This window comes from Cuculus canorus, chromosome 18 (genome assembly GCF_017976375.1).
Source record: "Cuculus canorus isolate bCucCan1 chromosome 18, bCucCan1.pri, whole genome shotgun sequence".
In the NCBI taxonomy this organism is placed as follows: domain Eukaryota; kingdom Metazoa; phylum Chordata; class Aves; order Cuculiformes; family Cuculidae; genus Cuculus; species Cuculus canorus.
Window position 1 is genome coordinate 3,282,174 of NC_071418.1, and position 16,203 is coordinate 3,298,376.

The 16,203-nt window shown below is 42.4% G+C and overlaps 1 protein-coding gene across 2 annotated transcripts in view; it reads left to right on the forward strand.

Annotated features, from left to right (window-relative positions):
* The first annotated feature begins 5,950 nt into the window (after positions 1-5,950).
* The window catches only part of SUZ12 (SUZ12 polycomb repressive complex 2 subunit), a 34,011-nt gene continuing 23,758 nt past the window's right edge, over positions 5,951-16,203 (forward strand). For both annotated transcript variants that reach the window (XR_008452807.1, XM_054083151.1), the window contains exons 1-4: positions 5,951-6,275; positions 9,887-9,933; positions 10,030-10,094; positions 14,352-14,420. Coding sequence is in view for 1 of the 2 variants with exons in the window: in XM_054083151.1 (XP_053939126.1) it covers positions 5,966-6,275; positions 9,887-9,933; positions 10,030-10,094; positions 14,352-14,420 (491 nt within the window). In the remaining variant the exon portion in view is untranslated. The remainder of the gene's footprint in view (positions 6,276-9,886; positions 9,934-10,029; positions 10,095-14,351; positions 14,421-16,203) is intronic.

Below are 16,203 nucleotides of genomic sequence, written 5' to 3' on the forward strand. Positions count from 1 at the left end.
GACTTAATTCTCGCATCTTGCCAGCAATTTGATCTCTGAATTTCTGAGTTAAATAATTCAATTTGCATTAAAAGTTTTTCCGTTGCCATCCCTTTCACAGTTTCCAGGACTCACTTAACACAGTTCTCGAAAGTTCACTTAGAATTATTTGATGATAATTTTGCAGTGAGTACTACACATGCTGGATCTCTGAAATTGCAGCATGAGCTAGCGCGATTCCTACTCCATTTCCATATATTAAGCATTTAAACATCGCAATTTGGTGTGGGTTTTTCTGTGTATTTTGTTTGAAATCACACATGAAACACATTGTAGCGTGGGTGTTTTTTGTGAATTTATCATGTACAAGAGGTCTACAGATTTTCTGTAAAAAAGGCAAACAACACTGGATTAAAACATCCAAAACTTACAATTTTGTTTTCTGAAGGTTTAAAAAGGGGGCTCATGACAAAGACCTACAGTTTCGCTGAGGACAAGAGGGACAAGAACTTTTACAGAGCTCCCCTCAAACACCTTCAATTTTTTGAACAATTACAAATTTGATGAAGACATTCAAAACAAAGGGCACAGACCAAGGAGTGAGCCAGGGGAGGTCTGTTCTGAGGGCTGTGTGAACTCAGCTGAGAAATGACAGTCCTTCTTCTGCACAAGCTCCATGAGTCCTTTTCCTACCTATGGAGCCTTCAGTGACACATGGAATTTATTCAGGTGAACACGACTGCCTTGTTTTCTTTCAGCTGACGTTTCACTTTGATTGTGATCCAATCTTATGTGAATAAAGACTTTGTGAATAAAGTCTTGTGTTAGACTTTGTCTTTAAAACTAAGTGGATATTACCCTGAACTTACTGTTTTTACATTATAAACCTTTTTCTAGTTCATTGTACGAGATGTATTTTTTCTGTAATGAGTATGATCTCCTTGTACTGTTCGTGCATTCCTGGGCTATCATTAGTCATGTTAAGAGATCTCCTACCTTTCTAGAGCAAATAAATACAGCACGCCTAGGCTTTTCATTACACTTTTGAAACCATTCTGGCATTTTTAGTCCATGATCTGAACACTAGGGACAAACACTACTGCTAAAAACCACCAAGCAAAAAATAAATCATTAACTGAAAATCAGGAAATAAGATTCATTTTAGAAGAGTCATGGAGATATATTAAAACATCACCAAGAGAACTCCAAGAAACAACTCCTGAGCACACATTTCTACTGGGTGATAATTATCACATCTTCTTCATCACGTGAATACAGAAGACAGGTGATTCAGTGGTGCAAAACATATACCATGCATTCACTTTTCACGCTCTACAATAACGCAGGACACATAAGCAACCTGTTGCTGAAAGCTGTGCATTATGGGTGCGTTAAGATTCCCTGAGGGCCAAGTGTCTTGAGCACTGTGCTCCTGGAATACATTTTAACAGCTCTGTACAAAAGCAGTCCTCAGCCAAACACATGAATGAGAATCACAAGTGGCTGCTCTGTCAATCTTGCACACACGCTGCATTCACAGCCATACATCAGGACACTTGGATTGCCATGTCACATCTTCGCTCTTCCCTTTGCCATGCTTCAACACAATTATTCCCTTACAGTAAAGTTTATTTTCTCCTTTTTTTAGCTCTCTGCTTATAAAAACAGAGCACCACTAAACATTAACATGCAGAAAAGCAAACTGAAACTAAGAGCTACCATCCCAACAGCAATATGATCCTGCCATCCTAAACATCCCCAGTACTCCGCCTGCACGCTCCCACGCTGTTAACCCAAAGAGCTGTAGCTACTCCCTTTCCAGTTGCGATATTACGTAGCCTCTGTTTACAAGAGACTGGGAAAACACGAAGTGGGAGTTGACTTTTGCTTTCCAAGTAGGTAGGGAGGAGTAGCTTATCTAGTAATTTCTATGGCCTGTTAACTGCTGATTGACATAAAATCAGGCTGAAAATAAAGAATATGGAATGAAAAACGAATTAGTAATGACTGCAGGTGAGATTGACTCAGCATCTAGTGAAGTTTATTCGTGTGAGTGAAAGAAGAGGATGCCACTGAAATGGATCTGTATTTGGAGTATGGTGATAGACCTGTGGGACCCAAACCTTCCCACCTACACAGGAAGTAATTTTGTCTCTGTTCTGCAGCATTTGTGCATCCTCACTTCTCTCATGGAAAACCTGGGTTTGGTGGGCTGGACAGAGAGTGGGAAGGAGAACATGGGAGCACGAAAACAGGAAGAAGTAAAGTTTGGATGTAACCACAGAAATGGAGTGTATAAGGTTTTTTCCTTGCTGGATGCCCTTGAATCCCACTGAACATTCTCATCAGCTCGAGGCTAGAATAAATGCAGCTACCTAGAACACTCGCTTTGGGTTTGTTATTACCAGCAACACCCTGCATAGCAAGCTTCAGCTCCTTACCAATGTGATCTAATAGTGCTCCTGAATCAATACTGACGCTGGCTTTCATGATGGCCTGAACCTGTTAGCAATTTTTAATAAAGATGGACAAAAAGTGTATATTCAGCTTGTAAGCACTACTCTTTTGTCCCAAAGTCGTGTTAAAAATGAAGTTCTCAGAAGAAAAGCTAGATATGTAGGAACATTTAGTCAGTCAGAAACAATCTATAGAGATAGACTCATGTATAAAGAAAACAATGTAATTATACAGAGAGAACTTTCAGTTAGACTGAGCTACAAGTATGTGGGCATTGATTTCTCCCTTAAAAAAAGTATTTACTTTGTTAATATTCCTGTGCTGAGATATAGTAATTTGGAGGACGGGAGGCTGGAAAGTTAAGTGGTGTGGCTACAGGGCTTATACAGGTGATGAGGAAAAAGCATGGAACTATGAAATGTAGAAAAAAAGTGGTATCAAATATGCACACACTTTTTCATATATATCTGAAGAGGTAAAAATTACTGCAGTTTAGCCTTTCAAGAGACAAGAATGCTGGGTAAGTACAAGCTGTAAAAAGGCTTTTGAAAAAGAGATTTAGAAGTAGCATATGCTTTCAATCTGCTGGAAACAAATCTGATCTTTTGGCTATCAAATGCAAATCCCACCAAGGGTATGTGAAAATAAGAATGGATTGGCCATTTCAAGACATAAAATCTGACACATCATAAAACCACCTCTGCCGACTACTTCTGCTTTCACTGCTCACACTCTGATCACAAGCAGATCCGACTCCAATGCCAGAGATTAATTGCCTAATTATCTTTCTTACTCCTGCTTGGAAAGTTGCCCTCTGGCTCCTCCTCCTGGTTTTGAAATTTAGAAGGATGAGCCACGAGAAGCAGCAGAGGCTTATAAACAGTACGGAAGAAACAGGAATGGATTTTAGGTAATAAACAACTTCCAAGGACGAAATGGCAGCTGTACAACATTGAGGAGCCCCTCTCACAGTATCCACTGCCTATTGTCACTTGGCAGAGGGTATCACCAACCTCAAGGTCAGCCTCTGATCAGCCGAAGATGTCCTTTCTTTGGTGCACTGTTGCTGTCTAGTCTTTGGTTTCAGAAGACTGGCAATTATCCAGCGCATCAGGAAGTCTCCTGGTAATAAGAAGTGAAGAAGCTATGTGTAAGGTCCTCAGAAATGTTCAAAATATCCAATATCGCTGCTGCCACTGGGTAATTACACATATATTCAGCAACAACAAATGTGTGGCTGTAGAAAAATTTTGTAGGGAATAGAGGATTAAGAAACTGGAATACTAAGCAGAGAAAATCATGATAAAATGTGTAACGGTATTTTAGAAATATCATTTTTTGTTTGGAGGGATGGAAAATAGAATGTAGGTAAAATGGTGACAACGAAGACTTTCTAAAAAAGCATGCAAATTAAGGTTGAAAGAAATTACAAAAAAGACTATATGGAAAACATCTATGTCCAATAAAAATGAAAGGGCAGAAAGAAGAGCAATTAGAAAAGAAAATCAGTGAAGAAAAGATCTTTCCAAAACAAACGTGAAAGGTAAGTGGTGCAGCTGAAAGAGTAAAAAGAGAGAGGTAACTGAAAATTAAATTTCAGCTGTTATTTAAGAATAAATATTAAGAAATTGGAAAAAAAAAAACCAAATAAAACCACAGCAAATTGGAGGAGGGAGAAATAGTAACCAATAAAGACCTTTTTATCCGAATGTGTCTGGGATGCATATACATACATTTTGTTGAAACATAATAAGATTCATAACAGACAATTGAGATATCACAACAGAATCCCCCTTTGAGATAGTTTTCCTGTTATTATTAAGTTCCTTTTGCTTAACAGTAAGAATTAGAAAATAAAGCGAGTGGGTACAGTGCATCACTTGTATCTGGTATCAAAACTCAAGGCTGTATTTCACACCTGGACTGTTTTTACCCTGCCCTGTACAATTACTTTTGAGAAGTTTCGCAAAAGAAAGCAAACAGAACGGGATGGCTGTTGAAGCCTTTCGTGCGTTGAGCTTGCAACGAAAGCTTGTTTTGCTTGTTTGATTAAATAATTCCAGTGCTGAATTTTTCCCACTGCACAGTTGGACTTGATCATGTTTTATCACGGCCGTGGGGTGGTCCGATGGCTGATCCCAAAGCCGTGCTTGGCCGCAGGCGGGCAGCTGTCAGGACTCTGCAGGCACAACTTTTATTTCCCTGAGGACTCCGTGGGTCCTCATTAAGCAAAGAAAAGTGGGAATAAAACCAGAGAGAAACAACGGATTCCTGAAGAAAATTCTTCACTGTGAGAACAGTTAAACATTGGAATAATCTCCCCAGGGAAGCGGTAGATTTCTCTACACTGGACATTTCTAAGGCTCAGCTTGACGAGGTGCTGGGCCATCTCATTTAAACTATAAATTACCTAAAAAGGTTGGAACAGATGATCCTTGAGGTCCCTTCTAACCTGGCATTCTATGATTCTATGACTTCACCTCAGACTTCAAGCTTCTCTGAACCCACGGGAGATTTCTTGTGCCATCCTGTGAGGAAACCGCACGCTTAACTAAGGTTAAAGCTAGAAGGTACCAGCAGGACCTCAGGTCCTGCCCAGTAAAACCATTTTTTTAATCACAAAATTGATACTGATTTCTACCCAATTTCTATTTTGATTAATTTGGGGGTTGGAACAATGGAGCCCAAGCTCCTGTGGGCAGCTGAGATTCGTAGTTTAGGGAAGTGATGGGATGCCCATCCACGGAGGGATTTAAAAGACAGGCAGTCAAGGCGCCCAGGGGTGGGTTAGTGGTGGATGGGTACGGTTTAGCTCCATGATCTCTAAGGGGGCAGCACTGAGAGCAGAGGCAGCACTGAAGGACAGCACTGAGAGCAGAGGCAGCACTGAGGGCAGGAGCAGCACTGAGGGGCAGCACTGAGAGCGGGGGCAGCCCTGGGACCAGCACTGAGGGGGCAGCACTGAGGGGCAGAGGCAGCACTGCGGGCACGATCAGCCCTGAGGGCAGCACTGAGAGCGGGGGAAGGCGCTGAGGGGCAGGGTGCGAGGACCACGGGCAGCACACAGCTCCATCAGCCCTAGAGGCATCACGGAGAGCCGGCTCAGCCCCGAGGGCGGGGGCAGAGCTGAGGGGCCGCCCGCCGTACCCATGATGCCCCGCGGCGGAGGGCGAGCGTCCCTTTCCCGCGAATTCCGTTCAAAGGCGGGGGGGGCCGCGGCGCGGGGCCGCGGGGCGGCGCGGACCAACCAAACGCTTCCAGAACCATCCGTGCGTCACGCGGGGGCGGGGCGCGCGCCGGCCACTCGGGCGCTGCGGCGCCATCTTCGGAGCCAATGAGAGACCGGGGGGGGGGGCGGGAGCGTCGCGGCCGTCGGGTTCGGCTGGTTCGCAGCGCCGAGGGGGAGAAGCAGAGCGGAGGAGACTTAGAGGAGTTGGAGCGCGGCGCTTCCCCTCCCCCGCTCACCCCGCCCGTCCTCCCCCCCTCCCCTGTCTCCGTCGCTGCCGGGGCCCGCCCGGGGGACAGGCCCATGGCTCCTCAGAAGCACGGTGGAGGCGCGGGGCCCAGTTCGGGCTCCGCCGGCGGCGCCGCGGGAGGAGGAGGTGGAGGAGGAGGAGGAGGAGGCGGCGGGGGGTTCGTGGGCTCAGCGGCCGCGGCGGCTCCGAGCGGTAAATCCGGCGGTGCCGCGGGAGGAGGAGGAGGAGGCGGCGGGAGCGGGTACTCGGGCGGGTCCTCGGCCTCCTCGGCGGCGGCGGCGGCTGCGGCGCTGCCCCCCGTGAAGAAACCGAAGATGGAGCAGATCCAGGCCGACCACGAGCTCTTTCTTCAGGCCTTCGAGAGTGAGTGCCGGGCCGGCGGCGGGGGGAAGCGGGGCCGCCGCGGAAAGGGCGGGAGAGGAGGAGGAGGAGGGGAGGAGGGTTTGGGGGGGGGGAGGAGAGTGGGGGGTGCCGGGGTAAACACGGGCGGGGGCGGGAGGTGGGACCGGGGGCCGCGGCGGAAGCGTGGGGCTGGGGGCCGGGCAGGGGGCGGGAGGTGGCGGGGGAGCGGGCAGGGGCTGCGGGGCAAGGGGTGCGAGCAGGGGAGGGTGCGGGGCAGGGGCTGCGAGGAGAGGAGGGGAGAGTGCGGGGCTGGGGCTGCGAGGAGAGGAGAGTGCGGGGCTGGGGCTGCGAGGAGAGGAGGGTGCGGGGCTGGGGCTGCGAGGAGAGGAGGGTGCGGGGCTGGGGCTGCGGGGAGAGGAGGGTGCGGGGCTGGGGCTGCGGGGAGAGGAGGGTGCGGGGCTGGGGCTGCGGGGAGAGGAGGGTGCGGGGCTGGGGCTGCGGGGAGAGGAGGGTGCGGGGCTGGGGCTGCGGGGAGAGGAGGGTGCGGGGCTGGGGCTGCGGGGAGAGGAGGGTGCGGGGCTGGGGTTATGAGGAGAGGAGGGTGCGGGACTGGGGATGCGAGGAGAGGAGGGTGCGGGACTGGGGATGCGAGGAGAGGAGTGTGCGGGGCTGGGGATGCGAGGAAGGGGTATGGGAAGGGGGGACGAGGTAGAGGGGTGCATGCGGGGCTTGGGGTGCGAAGTAGAGGGAAGTGCGAGGTTAGAGCGGGGTGCGGGGCTGGGGGAGCGAGGTAGAGGAGGGTACAGAGCTTGAGGTGCGAGGTTAGAGGAGTGCGGGACTGGGGATGAGAGCAGGGGAGGATGCGGGGCTTTAGATAGAAGGTGTCGGGGCTGAGGGTGTGAGCAGAGGACGGTGCGGAGCTGGAGGTGGTGGGGTCGGGTCTGGGGATGCCAGCAGGGGATGGTGCGGGGTGGGAGTTGGCGGAGTCGTGCGGGGCTGGGGGTGCGAGCAGGGGAGGGTGTGGGCAGGGAGGCGGCGGGGTTGGGTTGCAAAGTGAAGGATGCGAGGGAGGTGGGGGTAGAAGGATGGGAGCCTGGGCCCAGCCGGTGAACTTGGCTCTCGGGAACAGATCCCGGCGGGCTTTCCGTCTAGCGGGTGCCCTTTCCCCCTCTAACAGCCCCGGGAGGCAGCGGGAGTCGGGAAGGAGAGGGCTGCTTTGCAAGCCCCTCTCAGGGACAGGATGTGATTAGGACTTCACTGTAGTTGGTTTTTCTTTGTCTGGCGATAATTGTCCCGTAGTTGAGATTTCATATTGGAAAGTGACCTTTGCGACCCCTCACATCACCCTGTGGCAGTTCTAGTTAGGAACAGAATCCCCTTGGATGCACAAGAAAGTTGTTATAGAAATCTGATTGAAAAGCCCAGTGTGACAATAAACTTAGTTTGTACGGAAAAAAAATTGTGTGCAATTGCTAGATTGGAAGGAAATTTTTAATTCTCTGCTGAATGCACAATCTGAGTCTGGGATCCATGCTGTCACTGCTAGTGCTCGCTTGCTGCAGACAGTGACAGCATTTGAGAAAGTGTGGGGAGACTTGAGAGGCATCTCAGATCCCTAATAATGCAGTGTCCTTTGAACCTCAGCCCTGTTAGCAAAGCTGAATGTTTCATACAGTCTGTGCTGCAAATAGGTAAAGTGGCAAAGGAGTTTTAAGAGGTTTTGTGCCATGTCGGGGACGGGGGGAAATTATCCTGGCCATGCCTCAGTCTGTCAGACAAGGGAAGCGTTAGAGCTGTGCAAGTAAGAGATCAGGAGTAAATTGCAGCGTAGATGTATTTTAGTATGTTAACTTTGTGGTGTGAATGTTATGGGAAAGCTGTTGTAAGTAAATATTAGATTAAAAATCCCAACACATGTCATATTGAATCTTATCCTTCCCAAGTGTTTTTGTCCCTTTTCAAGGTCATATGCTAGAAAAAGATAAAGATTTATTTTAAGCTTTTGCTGAGTAATACAGACTTGTGAAACACAAGTTTGTCTGCAGGTCGAAAAGTGTGTTTCAGAGTCTTTCTGCTTGGGAAAACTGAAGTTGAAGCAGCAAGGCATTGTCTTTAAATTAAATTACATCCTTGTGAATGTAATTTAATGTTTTCATACCTTTCTGAAATATAATTACATCATGGGTTTTGTAGACCAAAAAACCCAGGGTGTTTCTTTAGAAGTTGTGACTACTCTGCATTTTAATTTTCTAGCAAAGTGCGCATTACTTAATTTCTTTCTTTTCTGTATTTGAATGTAAAATACAGATTTCATTTTGATAATTCACATTAAGCAGAATTTTACTGGTTTTTTTCAAACTTCTAAAATGAAATACTGGGATCATTTTAAGATTTCCTTCTCTAGTAATAATATGTCTTTAATAGACTCTTTGGGGTCTTACATTGATAAGTGTAGAAATGAGGCTGAATCATATCTTTAGAAAGGGATAAAGGATTTAAAATGCTGCCCTTTTTAATTTGTAATAACAGAGTTTCATAAATCACAATAATGTTTCCAACTAAGTGAAATAATGTTTTGAAGTCATAAGAAAATAAAGTTTTATTTTTCTTAAAGTAAGTAGTTGTTTGTTTTCTTTATGTTGGAAATGGAGGCAGTGTTAGCAGCCCTAGCATGAGCATCAAGGCATTCTCTGTTCTCTTTTTCTCTCCACTTAATGTGCTTTATCAAGTAATTTCCAAGTTTCTTGCTGACGTTTCCTGGTGAAACTGGCTTCTGTTTCAGTTTTAAAGGGGTGTATTTCAGTTTAGGTAGGAATTCTTGTTAGATATAACCTGATCCAGACAAAAATTATTTTTGTCCTGATGTAACTGAATTAATAAAAACTAAACTGAAGGTCCCTTTTTGTGTAGGCGAGTCTTGGTAGTTTGAACTTTGTTTTTTACTCCTATTTCAAATGATGCTACGCTTTTGTGCAGGTATTACATATGGCTGTGTTATCCTCCCTTTCTTCACACTTTGAAACAGTAGTTGCTTTACCAGAATCAACATTTTTCTGATGCTGTGAATGTAAAGTGTCTTGGAAATGAATTTGCTTGCTTAGAATGATCTATTATGTGTCATAGTCAACTGACAGCCCCTGTTCTTGTTTTGGTACCTCATGCAAGTGACCTTGGTACTTTCCAGAAGGATAAAACAATCGTCCAACAAATTGTCCAACTATGTCGATTTAATATATGCTTTGGCATTGTATTGGATACGTTCATGAACTTCATGAAGAAAATGTACCTATCCAATCATATGTTGTAATATGCTGTGAGACTTTCTCTGCTCTTCAGTGATGAAAAGCCTGTAAGAAACACATTTTGTGAAAGGCAAGAGCAGTTGTGGTTAAGTTGTGACTGCTGATTTATGGTAGCTTAAACAAGAAGTTGCTTTGTGTTATACAGTAGGTGGAGTAACCTGTGGCTTGTTAACGTGGAGTTATTTGGCCATGTGATGCTTCACTTAAATGATGACTTCTGTGATAATTGTTTTTAAAAATCATACTAAATTAGATTATTTTTTTATCATTATAAGGCTATATTTCTGGAGCTATAAGGTATATTGGATAACACGTGTTTCTTTTTCTTAGAACCAACACAGATATACAGATTTCTACGTACCCGGAATCTAATAGCAGTGAGTAATTGGTCTTTATCGCTCCTTTACTTCAGACTTTTAGGAAATTTTAATTAAAACATAACATTTTTCTTTTCCTGTTTTTTTTCCCCACAGCCAATCTTTTTGCACAGAACTCTCACTTACATGTCCCACAGAAACTCCCGAACAAATATCAAAAGGTAAAATTGTCTTGAAAAGTAATCCTAGAATGTTAAAAAGTAGCAGAAGCCCAAAAAATAGTAGAGGATGTAAAAACTTGACCTTTTCTGTTTGAAGAACTTAATAAATACATCACTTGACAGTTGATTCCTGAGATATAGGAACTTTCCTGCAATGTTAAAGGGGTGTGACTGTTACTTTGCTTGTGAGTTCTGTTGGTATTGGGAGTACTTAATTGTGGATAACTCTCTTCAGAATCCCAAGAAATTCTCCCTTGTTCATTTTGTGTTTTGGGGCAGAACGTCTTTAAAAATAAACGAAATTGTGTAACATTGAAGCTCTTGTAATCACTGGTGCTTGATCATAACCATATGAAACATTTTATTTTAAACTGTAACATAATCACTTATTTAAAAAAATAAAACCAGGCACAAAAGTGTGGGATTTGTTAATTAGTCTTGGAGGGATCCAGTAATTATTTCTGTAACTATTTTTAAAGGTGAAAAATGAAGATCAGTTTATAGTATTTTACAGAAAAATCCAGCAAGCTCAAAGTTTGCTTTGAACTGGATGCAGCTGAGAAATGGGTTTCCGTTTTTTCATTGCAAAGTAGCCATTCCCATCGTGAGGTGCTACAGCTGCATGTCAAGAGACTTTTAAATATATAAATACTGCAGAGTGGAAAGTGCAGTGTACGTTGTTAGCGGAATCGCAAAGTCAGCAGGGTTTCTTCCCCCTCCCAGAAAATAATTTGTTACACTTTGGATTTTTTTGTAGCCTGAACACTCATTTTAAAATACCCCAACACCAAAGCTTTTAGTGCTAGGAAACAGCTGGGGAACTGAAATACTTAATAATGAACACTTGAGGAAAAGCAATAAAATCTGATAATGTAGATAGTTATAATTTAAACTGTTTGTATCTAAGGAAGGTAAGGAATGATTTGTTGAGCATAGAGTTTTCACGTTTTTATTTACATGAAGGAAGCTCTCTTTGGCATTCTCAGATCTGTTGGATGCTGTTTAATGTTCTTGTCATTAGCTTCAATGTTAGACTATAACTTTTCTTAAAGCTGATTCAGTAAGATACAGCTTCAGGTACTTGAAGTTGCTGCTTGCTTTTTTCCCAAAGGTTACTAAAGTGAATTGTTTGCTTATTTTAGAACAGGGCAGAGTCAAATATTAAGAAATAATGTTCAGTGTGTTGAGATTTTGATTTTTGAATTGTGCAACAGGAAGTTCTTCCTTATGATTTACATTAACTTATAGTTGGTTGAATGTGTGTGTACTTTCACCTGAATCTTTTTCCTTGGCTGTCTGCTGGGAAACAGGAAAGGATGCTTTGCCTGTACATTGTCATCCACCATTCTGAATTCCAGTTCAAGTTCAGCTGCACAAGGAATGCTGCTTCTCTTTGAAACACAATGATTTTTACTAGTTCCCTTAACACTTTGGTTTAGAACTGTGATTTTAGGTAGGTAGCGTTCCAGTAACAGACAGATCAATAACTATTTCACTCAGTAGTTTTCTGAGAGTGCTGACTTACTGAAATCATTCTGGTAATATGGTCTAGGCAGACTTAAGTAAAACGCTGCAGTATGTTTTCTGTTGTATTACTGTGTTTTGATAAAGAAGTGAGTTGGTGTAGTTGAAGGGGAAAAAAAAATACAAAGTAATTGCAAAGAAGTGCACTCTTCTCTAGGTTCACCTTTCGATGCTCTGTCAGTACTGTGATCCTTCTCTCAGCCTGGTTAAAACCACAGAAGTTGTAGCTTGAAGGTAGTTTGGACAATTTAGATGAAGTGGCGAAGCAGTCTCAACTGAACCTCCAAAGGATGTTAGCAGGATAGTTGTTTGATCAGTGCTGTTGAATGCTTTCAAGTGGGTGTAAGACCTTAATTGCCATTCTTCATCCCATGGACATGGCTAAAGTATATGATCCTGTTATTCTGGTGAAAAAGGGGCTTTGAAAGAGGAAAAATATCTGAACTAGAGTAGATGATCTTCCTGAGGCTTATCTTGGGAAATAATTATGTACCTGGCTTCAGTACAGTGAGGAAGTGTTTATAAATCAAGAATGCTTACAGTACAGAGAAATGTCAGTAGCAAAGATGTTAATTAGCATGGGTCGGCTTGGGCTCAAAGGCACTGCTTGTCCTTGGAGAGGGAATGTGCTTTGGTCAAGTGATAGTTGATGGCGAATTGGACTTTCCACCTGTGGGTCTGTCTTCTGATGTAACTGGGTTAGACCAAACGATGGTTTTGGAAAGAAGTTACTAACTATTATTAAGTCGCTTTCCATACAGTATTTGGGTAAAGGACTAACTTTTTCATTTATTGGCAGAGTAATAGCATGCTATGATGTGACTTAATATTTTGTTAATTATTACTGTGCTTGAGTGGAGTAAGAGTGGGTGGAGAAAGGAATGCGCAAGATGCGTGTACTTGTAGCATGAGTAAATGCTGTCTTGAAAATCCCAAGTCTTGGGGATGGTTATTAAAAAAAAAATTTTGTCTCTTTTGCATGGGAACATAAAAATACCTAGAAATTCCATTAAACTGGATTACTATTTTTACATTCTTAAAAGTTAACTTCAAAGGCAAAAAATTAGATTTAATGGATTTTTTTTTGTTTCTATTTGTAATTTTTCTAAGAGATTTTTGAGGAGGACTATTGTTTTAACTAATTCAAGTTTAACATTCAGAAAGATTCTGTGATCTTTCTGGATCAGTAATGCTCAGAAATATTACATGCAACTTATATTCTATGGAAGATTGTTAAACATTCCCCCATTCCTGTGACGTGTTTGTGTCTTGGCTGGTTTCTGGCTCATATTCCAATTGTGACATAACTTTGCTCTAGAGCTGTTTTAAGCAATTCTTTAGTCTGAAGGAAGGCTTCAGAAGCGAAGGGTGGTACTTGCTGGTCTGCAGAGCAGTGGCTGGTTGTGGTGAGCTTGGGCAGAGTGCACACAGACGTTTTTTACCCTAGAATCTGAAACTTAGAACAAATTCCTCCTTTTTTTAACATTGCTTCCTTTAGAGCTGAGCATTGCAGTGTTCATTTTAATAATCCCACATTGCAGTGCAGGTGAGTCAGTTCTTGGATCTGTCATCTGTGTGAACCTCAGGCTGAGTAAGGCTTTGAATCAGTGTTTGTTTGGTACACAAATAATTATTTTTCTCCTTGTTATCTGACTGCAGAGCTGTACTTGAGCAGTGTTTCTTGTCTAGTGTTACTCTCTAGCTGCTCTGGGATTTGTAACTGAATCATTCAGTTGCATTACATGCTGAATGTGGGCAATGTGTGACAGCAGTGTTTCTTCAGTCAGGATGTTTCTGTGGACAGTGCTTCCCACTCCCCCAGAGCATGTCGTCATTGTTCTGCTCAAGAAATCCAGTAGTCAGCAACAGCCTTATGTTCTCATTTCGTTTTTCTAAGGTCTAAATTTAAAGGAAGGATGCTCTTGCAACTCTTGTGTTGTCACTTGAGTCTGGTGCAATTTTGTTGGCATCTGGGTCTAATCATTTTCCTTTAAAGAAAAATCGAAAGACCATTCTGGAAACTATTGAATGACTTCTGTTCATGAGTGAACTTTAGAAATGAACGTTAAATTGTGTGGTACAGCGGGCGGAACATATGAGCATGAACATACTGTCAGAATTACAGAGAGAAGTGATTTGAAGTGATTATTCTGAGACGTTGATATTACTGATTGTCATCTCCACCTCTGTTTCCTGTGAGTGTGCCTAGAAATGGTTTCAGAATTCATTGTTCTTTGTATTGTGTCCATTTAATATTATTTTGCGCAGAAAGGAGGGTTTCAAAATTAGGTTTTTAACTGTTGTGTCAGCTAAGGTGTTAACTGTTTTTCTTTATTATGATTAAGAGTAGAATTGTAATGAATTCTACTCTTACAGAAGAAGAGTAGACACAGAAGTTCCTAGTAGGTATAAGTGTTGCTAAAGTGAGATGGTTTTCTTTGGCCAAAGCTGAACTGTGGTTAGATATGCTCTTTGCAAGTTTTGAGAATGGTCCTATTAAGTGATGCTTCTTACCTGAAAGGTCTAAGTCTTCGTATTACTTTGATACTGCTTGAGAAGCCATATTGCAGTTGTGTCCCTAAAAAGGGTGCTTGCTGAATAGAAGGCTGAACTGTAAAAATAGGTGGCTTTAGGTTGAAAACCATGTCAAAGTTTAGACTGAATACATTTTCCTGTTACATATTGTGGGAATAGTGGCTATGTATAATTATTCTTTCTGTTTTTTCTTCACAGGAAAACATTCAAAGTAGATGACATGTTATCAAAAGTGGAGAAGATGAAGGGAGAACAAGAATCTCACAGGTACTGTCCTGCATATGTAATTTATTTTAGTATGTATATACAAATGAACACATGCACGCACTCAATCAAAAATCTTTTTGATTGATCAAATCAAAGTGATGAAGAGTGATTATTACAAGTGAAGTACTTACTGTTTGAAATGTTGCTGGGTTTATGTGGTCGTATACTTGTTGGTTTTAACCTTCTGCTTATAGTGGCCTAAAAGAAGCCAAACCAAACAAAAAACCCTGCAACTTTTAACAGTATTTAAAAGATCTGTGCATCTCAAGCTGTAATAGGGTAACTTGTTATAAAATGTTTTTGTTAAAGCCTGTAAAACTTGCATAAGTTTCCCTTTGAATTTTCTTGGAGTATTACTTAATTGGGGGGGGAAGAAGGCAGTTCTTGTGCTCTGACTCCATGTATGTCTCATGTTGAACATTTGCATGGTTGTAACTGACTATTAGTGTTCCCTTTTTAACAAATAGATAATTTCAAGTCTTAATTCCATATGGAGTTGTCACTTGGGGGCAGTTTACTCTGTGAGTTCCAATTACTGAACAGTAATTACCTTTGTACTGGTGTACTTACTGGTTTTGTCATGTTATTTTTTTTCCCATGAGAGCTTACTTTACATTGTATAACACGCTTAAATGTTGGATAGAACTCCTTTTATCAGGTCTTACTGTGCTGCTTCAGAAACAAATACTGAACCTTGCTGAATTTGCCTTATTTTATTTGGCTAAAGTCAAAGTTCAGAGGTATGAAACTTGGGAATGATGCGTTTCTGTTCCTATTCGTCTCAGCCTGTCTTCGTCATGATGGAAAAAAGATGTAGCAAATACTCTTTCTGTATGATTTAGGTAAACCCCAAATCTTCTAGTGGATGGAAATGAACCAATCTGTTGTAACCCTTCCCAAATAATCTTAGTTTAATCCATACAGTTCAGTCAGAGATCCATTGTAGTCTTGCAGGTTGAGTTCTGTTGTGGTAGAAAGACTGTAGGTAATTTGACAAAATCTTTCTGTTTAATATAGTCAATAGATCACAAAATGCAAAGCACTCTGGAAATCTTAAAGCAAAAGCAGACGTTTTAAAGACTAACTTAGGTTGCTGGAATGTGTGAAGACCTGTTGAGATTTTTTTTTTATGTTGCTTGGTTTTGAACCAGGTGAGGTTTTTTTCCATAGCATTTGCAAATAATTAGACTACTTCAAAGGCAACCATGCATTTAGATAGAATTTAGTCTGAAACCAAATTATAAGTTTTGTGTTATCAATTTACTCTGTATTATTTTTCTTAATTATCTTTTGCTCCATATATTGTAGATATTTGCTAGGTAAATATCCCCTTTTTTAAGGATAAGGATCATGTTGAAACAAAATAGAATATATCTTTCTGTGTTGTTTTCTCGTGCTTTCAGAACTCTAAAAAAAAAAATGGAGTTTGGTCTAGAAATAGCCAGAAAAGTGAGATGATATAAATGCAGTCTTTTGAATGCTGAAGCTTCAAAGTTGGGTGCTTTCACTAATCATCTCAGCATTCCTGGGAATGTTTGTGTATAAAAATAAGACATTAAATTGTCAGGTTTTATCTTCCTGAGAAGGTAGTACCTGGTGTTGTAGTGTAACAGGTGATGTTCTTTTCAATGCTGTGTACTTCAGAAATACTGAGTGGTTTTGAGACCCCTATTAATCTAGGTTTGTGAAAACTTCCTTTAAGCTGAAATGTATTCTGGCTATAACAGTTGGAAATAAAATGATTTTACAGCAGCAGAGCAGCCTAGGCTGTGAGCTGCAGTGC